Below are 9,611 nucleotides of genomic sequence, written 5' to 3'. Positions count from 1 at the left end.
TTTTTATAATTTTTCATTTGTTCTAAAATCATACCTCTACATCAGAATTAAATCGAAACCCTTGCAACTAGTCCGCATTGTGTTTGCCCCCGGGTTCAACACATAGATTATCACCGACGATAGATTCCCAGTCATTGTTGGACATTAAGCCGGGACCATTATTTCCCCCACATTTGTCGGCCTGTAACAAAGAAATAATTCTAAACATAGGCATGCTACAACTGTATACATTGTTGAATTAAGATTAGAAATTAAATTAGAAACCTGATTGGGATTTTGTCTATTGCCACCCTTCATTGGGCAGTTTCTCTTATTGTGTCCAATCCCCTTGCAGCCGGTGCAACGCCTCCTTTTACCAAGATGCTTTTTCGTTGGAAGTTTCGGGGCACCCTTTGCCTTAGCAACAACTGGATCTCTTACCACCGGATTGCCTTCACCAACCTTTTCTCGTTCCGTCGTATGCTACTACCAAATGCCCTACAGTCCATCTCCAGCTCTTTACACAAACTTTCAATTCCACGCATAGCTTTCTGGAACATGGACAACCTTTGTGCCCCTAGGAAAAACAGCCATTGCGAGGCGGAATGGAGTGCCCCATGACGAAGTATGACTCCACGCTCGCTATAGTCCCCCCAATTTTCTATGTACTGCTCAGCGGACTTTGCATCAGTTCTCCACCTATGCAGAACTATCTTCTCGGGTATCTCCTTTATGTGCTCTGCCTTCATGACGAAGAACATATGCTTGCAGGGATAACCCTGCTTCTTCCAGAAATTACACTGGAAACTTAACTTCCGGGTTGACCGTCCAAATGAGGACATTATGTGGACATCAGGATCTTCGTACTCCTCTAAGGTGTATATCATTGTATTCATGATCCTCCTTGTGCTAATCAGGATCAACGCACCAACCCCCTCGATCTCCTTCTTAACATCACCAAAAACTTATCTGGTGTACACTGAAGCGGCATGTCGTTCAAGACTTCTAAGGCATGTTGTCATGACCGGAACCGAGTTTATGGATTTAAACTGGAGAAGCATTTCCTTATTCCGATATTCACGGGCAACCATATCTAAGCATTGCACCAGCTCCAAAATTGTGTGGGTGGATTTGGAAAACTTGTTCACATATGCGTTAATTTCTTCACAGCGAGATGTGGTCCGGTACCCCGTGCAGAACTTGTCACGGAGATAAGCACTTGCCCACATCTCCTTTTTCTCATACATTTGGCACCACCACTGCTTCTGGCAGAGGCCATAGTCCTCGGCAGCCTGCTCCCATTCCGACTCAAATACATCTGTCGTCATGTCCGCGTACAACCACCTTCTAAACAGCCCACGTAAATCATCATCCTTGACATTCGATGTGACATTCTTCTCCACATGCCATGCACACAACCGATGCGTCGACTCGGGGAGGACTTCAGACACGGCTTTGATCATAGCTTTGTCCCCAACGGTAACCACTACAGATGGCTTCTTGCGACACATAATCTCCATCAAATTCTCCAGCATCCACCGATAGGATGCTAGACTTTCGTCATGCAACATCCCAAACCTGAATATGGTGGTCTGCTTATGATTGTTTGATCCAGAGAAAATCACAACAGGTCTCTTGTATTTATTTTTCCTGTAGGTTGAATCGAACGCCAACACATCGCCAAAGTATTGGTAATCGACTCTGCTACATCCGTCGGCCCAAATCAGATTCGCCAGCCTGTTGTCAGTGGTCACATTATATTTTGCGATTGCCATGGGGTCTGATTCGGCTTTTCCCTCTAGATATACTAATGCAGAATTCGCATCGCCATCAACTATTTTAATGCGCCGCATTTTGTCAGCATAATTATAGACATCCTTCTTCAGGAACCCCAACAACGAATATCCCCCGGCCATACCAGCCATGTACCCTACAATCTTAGAGGTCACAATACCATGTGCTTCCATCCCAACTATCTGACTCTTTGCAACTTCCGTTAACCGACGATGGTTGGCAATCAAGTGCACCATTCCTGCCGGTGTCAGGTCGTGATTGTGTTTGGTTACTAACTTCCTAACCTTCCAATACTGATCATTTTTGTCTAAATAAACCGATAACATTGCTTTGCAGTTAGTTCTTGTTTCTGGTTTGTGTACCCTCATTCTGTCAACCCTGTCGTAGTGTTTACGCTCCCTGAAGCCTTCCTTGTTGCAAAAAAACCTGTACCTTACAAGATTCCCCTCACAGTCTTTTCCGGAGTCACCCTTTCGCACACCGAATCCATCCAATTTTCCGAAACCCCGATAGAACTCATATGCATTATCAACGCTATCCCATACCTTCTTAAGGATGTCATTCACACTTAGTCCGGCAAGGTCTTCCAACTCAAAATTTTCTACATCGTAAGCATCACCATCACTCCCTCCACGATCAGCATCCTCCTGGCTCAAAGACACCTCCATTGAAATAGTTTACCTAATTCATTATTACATACCGCAAGGAAATTCCCACACGGTGAAAATTTAAACCAACAAACAGCCTTACAACAAAAACAATATTTCACTATGCATTGAATCACCTATTCCAAGCACAGTCTTACAACAAAACAACCTATGTTTCACCAACTAGCATTGATGACAGAATTTACATCCAGGAAATCAAAAATAGTTTTCACAATGTTTGATATTGGAGCTTTCGTTAGAACAACTGCGAGACCCGGAGCAAAACAAAAATAAGCATACCCACATCCAGAGTTTCAGCACTGAGCACAAACAAACCTGAATTCCGGAAGAAAATAACCCCAACAACCACAACAGAACAGCATTCACATTTTCAATATGCCAACACAAAAACATTGACTTCCAAAAGAAAACAAACCCTAGACAAAATACTGTTCTGCAGATTTTGTTGTCCCATTTAGAGGTAGAAACCATTCGGGTTACAAGAAACAAATCATCACCAATTTCCAGCAATAATATCCCATACACTAGTAAATACAATAACACAATGTACCAGGTAATCAAGTACCGGACCTAAATGCATGGTCCATGAAATAAGTTCGCACCGCCCGAACAACTTGTCAACTTACATCATCATCATCCCAACAATTTAGCAAAGTTTCAACTTAAGAACTTCACGGACAGAAAATCAAAACAAAAGATAAAAAAATCGAAATTAACCAACTAAGAATAACAAAATAACAACTAACGTATTAAATTCTCTGCAAGCATGCTATTTGTGCAGGTAAACGTTCCTAACTACTAACATCCAATTATTTTAATTTCTCACGCAATTAACATACTAACTTTCCAAATGCTAGCAATTATAAAGCCATCCAGTCACATGGTAAAACCACTTCATCATGCATGTCTAGTGCAGTAAAATTATAACTATAATAAGATACTTCACAGCTAAACAAACGACATCATACATAAGAGAACATATCTGCGGTATACTTTAATTCAGTCTATTCAAAATATCCAACCTACTACTGATTCAAAAACTTACTTATTTTAACAGAAGGCAAGAAGTGGCAGACTTTGAAGCAGACTACTCTTCTGGTATGGGTGTATTGTCTTCTGGCGGGCTGTGGGAAACTCACCCAGCCGACACATTACTGTAATTTCTCGGCCGGGTGTGGCTCTTGCTTTGGCCCCGGCCTTGGCAGGCGACAGACAGGGGTGGCTACAGAACGACTGGGAATGCGAACTCGAAGAAGAAACGGGGACCGAACGTCACCGGACGAGACGGGCACGACGCGGAACTCTGACTGAAGACGCGACGAAGAAGGGCAAACACACCACGGCTACAACGCGTCTGACGAGACAAGGACACTGGAGCCCGAGCCACAACTCGGAGTTGCGATCGGTGACGTTCAAGAGACTTCGATCACCACCGAAGCTACATATGCAGAGCGCCGGCGCACTATAACCTCGACGAGAGCTACGGCTAGGGTTTTAATTTTGTTAGAACTTTCATTAACTTCAGACAGAACGGTCGGGGACACTTCACAGGTGATGGAGAAGTGGGGTAAAGCCCATGGGTTGGGCCATTTTCTTTTTTGTTCCTTTGGGTATTATATTTTTCCCAGGCCCATCAATTTTTTCATCTAACTGAGGCCTGAGACTTAACAAAAAAAAAAACCCAATTACACTACATTAAATTTAATCTCCAATTAACTACCATACTGTTACTTCTAATCAATCTCATTATCAACCTCGATTCCCGCACTATCACTGATTGTGGGACCTTCTACTGTACCAGATGCCTTCCACTGCAACACATGCAAAACCAGTAATTGTGTTAGCGGGATATGTGTTTCCACCACCTTAAGACAAGCAACACCCACACCTGCTGAAGAATCTTTCTTTCAGCACACTAGCACCTCCCTAAACTTAATTGTGGTAAATATAACACATTAATTATTATTAGCTTACTCATCATAGTCCACGTTTAAAAAGAAACTATACTAGTATTCTAGGTTACTTAGCTTTTTCTTACATGGAAATTTTAGTTAAGTTAGTACTGATCATCAACTCGCAAAAACGAAAATTATTTATAAATCTTAAATAAAAAGGCTGTTATAAATCTTGTTTCAGAATAGAGATCTGTTTGAATTCATAAAATTTTATTGATGATGTCACGAATTAAGCTCACTACCATTGATTAGCTGTGTTGACTGAGTCTATAAATCTCGTCTTCTGAAATGAAATCAGCTGGTGCAGAAGTTTGGTAATGGAAATAAACCGGCAGAATTGGAAATTTGGAATACATAGCAAGTTGAATTTGGGAAAGCCTTACTGTTCTGTTGTCCACTACCTTTTTTTTTTTCACCATGTTTGCACTATAACCCTAAACTATAGACGTTATTATTTATTATGGAATTTATATTTTTTATTTATAAAGTCTATTAAAACTGGAATAAAAGATAATTAGTGTCTTCTCTTAACTTTCTACTTTATACATTCTCCATTTTAAAATAACTATGGCTTTAGCTGTTTAATGTATTAAAAAATCAAATTGCTGGTCTTATTTTAGAACAGAGAGAATAAATGTTTTATTCTTATGAATAAAGATAATCATTTATTAATATAAGATTTGAAAATTTTACAAAATCCAAGATATAGATATGAGGAAAAAAATTATTATGTATGTCTACACTAAAATTAATTATTAATATAAAATATATGTTAAAAAATAAAATATATATTAAAAATAAATTATTAAATAACACATATATATTTATATATAAATACATAATGATCAATTTTAATAGTTAATTTTAATATATAAATAGTATTTTTTAAGAAAAAATGATGTCCGATAACTCTCTAACAATATATACTATAAATTAGAAAAAAATTTGTCGAAAATTAATGTTTCAAAAGAATCAATTATTAAATAAAATAATGGATGAGTAATGATTAACAAAAAAATATTAGTTGATTATTAGTTGAAAATAATTATTTTTAATATTTTCTCAAACTTAAAATAACTCATTAGTGTAAGATAATAATGACGTCATATTAATATATGTATTGTTAATCATACTCATTTTATGGTGACACGTTTAAATCACGCATGTTTAAATCATATTTTATGCTTACTTCTATGATTATTGAAAGGAATTAGAATCGAATGAGAAGAAGAAAAGAGTTCTAGAATTCTGGAGGGAGAGAGAGTGTGTGTGTATTTTGTAAAATTGAAAATCAGTTAAAATAGTGGTTAGCGACCTTTCTTATATAGGTGTTAGAGAGTGTAGCTAACCATCTAACTAATTAGCTGACTTGGCTGCTTGTTACTAGCATAACAGAAAGACTAACTCTATTTTTAGACTCTTCTATAAGTTGCTAGTGTGTGTGTGCAGCTATACATCTAACATCCTCCCTCAAACCAATGGGCACTGCCTGCTCTACTCTTAGTTTTTCTCTGAAATTTAGAAAAGTTGGTGCTGACAGTGGCTTGGTTAGTGTGTCTGCAACTTGATCAGTGGCTGGAATGTGCACAACGTATGCTTCTTGTTTTTCAATGTAGTCTCTCACAAAAGGATTTATCCAAGGCAAAGTGTTTGGATTTATTGTGAAGTATAGGATTTGCTGTTAGTAACACTGCACTTTGATTGTCACAGTGTATCATTGGCTTCACTGTGCTTGCACCCTTATCTCATTTAGTAAATTTTTGAGCCAGAGTATTTCGGTTAGAACATCAGCTATTCCTCTAAATTTTGCTTCGGTGCTACTTCTTGAGACAGAAGCTTGTTTTCTACTTGCCCAAGATACCAGGTTCGGATCCAGGTAGATGCAGAAACCATTGGTGGACTTTCTATCATCAATGTCACTGCCCTAGTTAGAGTCACAAAACCCATAAATTCTAAAATCCTCAGATTTTCTAAATATTAACCCATGGTCTATGGAGCCAGATAGGTACCTCAATATCCTTTTGACTGCCTTCCAGTGACTTTCAAGTGGTTCATGCATGAATTGGGCAGCCTTGTTTACTACAAAGGTGATGTCAGGCCTAGAAATGGTTGCATATTGCAGCCCACCAACGATTGACCTGTATAGTTGTGGATTCTGAACTTTGGCACCACCTGATGCAAAACGTTTTAGTGCTGAAGTCATAGGGGTTGGCATGCCTTTTGCATCATTCATGGCAGCCTTCTTCAGCAAATCCTTTATGTACTTTGTTTAGCTGAGTACAACCGAATTGTCTGATTGATTTCTGACCTCAATTCCAAGGAAATAGCTCATTTCACCTGAATCCTTGAGTGAGAAGACACTATGTAACTGAGAGGCCAATTGCTGAATTTCTAACTGAGAGCTTCCTGTTATGAGGATATCATCTACATAGACTAGAATGAAGATTGATGATTGATCAGTGAATTTTGTGAAGAGAGAAACGTTGAATCTTGTGTTCTTGAAGCCAAATTGATTGAGTGTGGAGCTGAGCTTTGTAAACCAAGCTCTTGGGGCCTGTTTTAGGCCATACAAAGCTCTTTGTAACTTGCATATTTGAAGTGGGTTGTTGGCAATAAAACCTTTGGGCTGTTGCAAGTAGACATTCTCATGGAGATCTCCATTGAGAAATGCATTGTTGAAGTCAAACTGTCTCACTTTTCATCCCTTTGAGAGTGCCACACTAAGAATGGTTCTGACTGTGGAGGGCTTAAGGACAGAGCTGAAGATTTAGTTGTAGTCAATCCCTTGCTTTTGATGGAACCCCTTTGCTACTAACCTTGCTTTATATTTTTGCATGATGCCATCTAGATGCCTTTTGATTCTGAAAACCCATTTACACCCAATCGGTGCTATGTTTGATGTTGCATCAACTAGCTTCCAGGTTTGATTTCGTATTAGTGTAGAGTATTCTCATCCATTGCTAATTTCCAGTGAGGAGAGGACATTGCTTTAGCCACTGATCTTGGGAGAGTTTGGGTTAAGTTTAAGTTTGGAGCATTGGTCAGAACAGTTGCATAAGTCTTTGGTTTGAAGATTCCACTCTTACTTCTTGTTTGCATAGGGTGGCTTGCTATAGGTGGCACTGCAGATTTTTAATTGAGCAGTGACCCAGTTTGAGCTTAAGCAGATGCAAAACCTATAATTTCAATTTCACTAGTTGCAAAAGAATTAGTGGAATCAGCAGTATTTACATTAGAGGAATTAGCAGAAACAGGCAAAGCAGATAATGAATTGGAAATGCTATTGGTATTAGTGGAAGGGAGAGGTGTGTATGAGGTTGGGTGGCGGTGTCAAGCTTTAGAGGTGAGTTGGTGTTAAAGGGAGAGAAAGGATCTGGTGTTAGGTGTTGATTCGTGTTCTGTGACTTGTTGAAAAGTTGTGGATAAGGGAATTTATGTTCATTAAAAAGCTCTTGCCATGTAAATCTTGCCACTGGGAGCTAAGCATTTATAGCCTTTTTTATCAATACCATACCCAAGGAATACACACTTTTGAGATTTGTGGTTAAATTTGTGAGTGTTGTAAGGTGTTAGGAGGGGGTAACAGGTGCACTAAAGTCTGGTGTGATTTGGAAAAGAACCTCTATTAGTGACTTGAGGTTCAGGTTGGGTGTGGAAAGTCTATTGGTGAGATAGGTGGAAGTTTGAATGGCTTGATCCCAAAATTTTAAGGGTAGAGAAGCTTGGGCCAAAAGGGTAAGACATGTTTCAACAAGATGCCTGTGTTTTCTTTCTGCAGAGCCGTTTTGTTGGTGGGTATGGGGGCAGGTAAATCGATGTTAAATTTTATTGATTTTGAGGTATTAAGTGAAGTATTTGGCTAAGAGTTCACCACCATTGTCTGACTGCAGTGCTTTGATTTTATGGTTGGTTTGGTTTTCTATGAGGGCTTTGTATTGTAGGAAGGCTGAGAAAGCTTGGGATTTAGTCTCTAAGAGATAGACATGGGTATATTTACTGAATGCATCTATGAAGTTGATTTAGTACCTGTAGCCACCAGTACTGGCATAAACTGGTGCTGGACCCCAAAGATCTGAGTAAACTAAAGATAAGGGTGTAGTGTATATTGTTTGAGAGTTAGGGAATGGTAATTGATGTATCTTGCTTCTGCAACAAGCATCACACATAGAAGGAACAAAATTTTTTTTATTGCACAAATCAGACATATTACATTGTTTTAGTACATGAAGCAAAACTTTATTGGAAGGGTGACCTAGTTTATTATGCCACAATTGAAAAGTAGGACCGACACTTTTACAAGCGACTAGTGCTACACAATCTTGGTTCTTTTGACACTGTACACTTGAACTGACTAAATTGCATGTAGTAGTAGGTGTTGTGGCTGTGGCTGCAGAACCTAGCTGCTGCTCATTATTGAGTTTTGAAATTTGTCTTGGAATTTGGATATTATCAAATTTGTATAACCCACTTTAAGTGTGCCCCAAAAGAGAATTTTCCTGGACACCTAGCATTTGACATCACACACATAAGGCCAGAATTCAAAGAAAATATTATTGTCCAAAGCAAACTTTGACACACTAACTAGGTTTTTAAAAATCGTTGGGACATGTAATAGGTTCTGGAGCTTGAAAGAATGGTTTGAGGTTGGTGAATATATCATGGAACTACCAATATTAGCAATAGGCATACCTTTTCCATTACCTCCAGAGACCTGTTCTGAACCCTCATATTGGCCACCATCAATGAGATTCATCTAATCAAAAGTGATGTGATGGAAAGCTCCTGAATCTGGGTACCATCCACTGTCAGGTGAGGTAGAAGGGAGTGTGAGGAAGGCATGAGGAGCATCTGGCTTCTGTTGGTGTTGCACATTTGAAGAAGTGTGCTGCACATTTGAAGAATTATGGAATGCTGAGCTAGGTGGTGGTGGCATGCTGGAGGCTTGATATTGAGGGTTCTAAAAATTCTGATTGAACTGATGGTAACATTGCCAAACGGTATGGCCAACCTTTTCACAGAGTTGGCATTGAGGTTTGCCACTTTGCCACCAGAAAGCTGATCTGCCTCCTCGAAAGTGTCTTCCTCCTCTATCTCTTCTTCCATAGTCTCTTCCTCTTCCCTCTATCAAAGTTTCTTGAATGGTTTTCATATCCAGACATGTAATTTGAGGGTTCACTCCCTGATTCGTTGTTCTTTTGTGCTACATTTGCTTGTA

General features: G+C 39.2%; 2 protein-coding genes across 2 annotated transcripts; both read right to left on the bottom strand.

Moving 5' to 3' along the window:
- Window positions 1-944: 944 nt before the first annotated feature.
- LOC112785370 (protein FAR1-RELATED SEQUENCE 5-like) lies at window positions 945-2,441 on the bottom strand. Its single transcript, XM_025828841.1, has one exon. It carries the CDS (start codon window positions 2,439-2,441, stop codon window positions 945-947), a length of 1,497 nt encoding a protein of 498 aa, XP_025684626.1.
- A 1,733-nt stretch (window positions 2,442-4,174) lies between these two features.
- LOC112785369 (uncharacterized mitochondrial protein AtMg00810-like) lies at window positions 4,175-9,149 on the bottom strand. Its single transcript, XM_025828840.1, has 5 exons — window positions 9,086-9,149; window positions 6,705-6,802; window positions 6,406-6,650; window positions 6,258-6,315; window positions 4,175-4,252 (listed from the first exon to the last, which is right to left on the bottom strand). Exons 1-5 carry the CDS (start codon window positions 9,147-9,149, stop codon window positions 4,175-4,177), a joined length of 543 nt encoding a protein of 180 aa, XP_025684625.1.
- Window positions 9,150-9,611: the final 462 nt, after the last annotated feature.

This window comes from Arachis hypogaea, chromosome 20 (genome assembly GCF_003086295.3).
Source record: "Arachis hypogaea cultivar Tifrunner chromosome 20, arahy.Tifrunner.gnm2.J5K5, whole genome shotgun sequence".
In the NCBI taxonomy this organism is placed as follows: Eukaryota; Viridiplantae; Streptophyta; class Magnoliopsida; order Fabales; family Fabaceae; genus Arachis; species Arachis hypogaea.
Note: the sequence above shows the minus strand (reverse complement) of the source record. Positions and strands in the feature narration are given on the sequence as shown.

Bases quoted from the DNA above. Each gene is read 5' to 3' on its own strand.
- LOC112785369 (XM_025828840.1), bottom strand. From the start codon at position 9,149: ATGAATCTCATTGATGGTGGCCAATATGAGGGTTCAGAACAGGTCTCT. The intron at 6,651-6,704 runs GTCAGAAATCAA...AAGTACATAAAG, and splicing joins GCTATTTCCTTGGAATTGAG to GATTTGCTGAAGAAGGCTGC. The intron at 6,316-6,405 runs GTACCTATCTGG...TAACTAGGGCAG, and splicing joins GCAGTCAAAAGGATATTGAG to TGACATTGATGATAGAAAGT.
- LOC112785370 (XM_025828841.1), bottom strand. From the start codon at position 2,441: ATGGAGGTGTCTTTGAGCCAGGAGGATGCTGATCGTGGAGGGAGTGAT.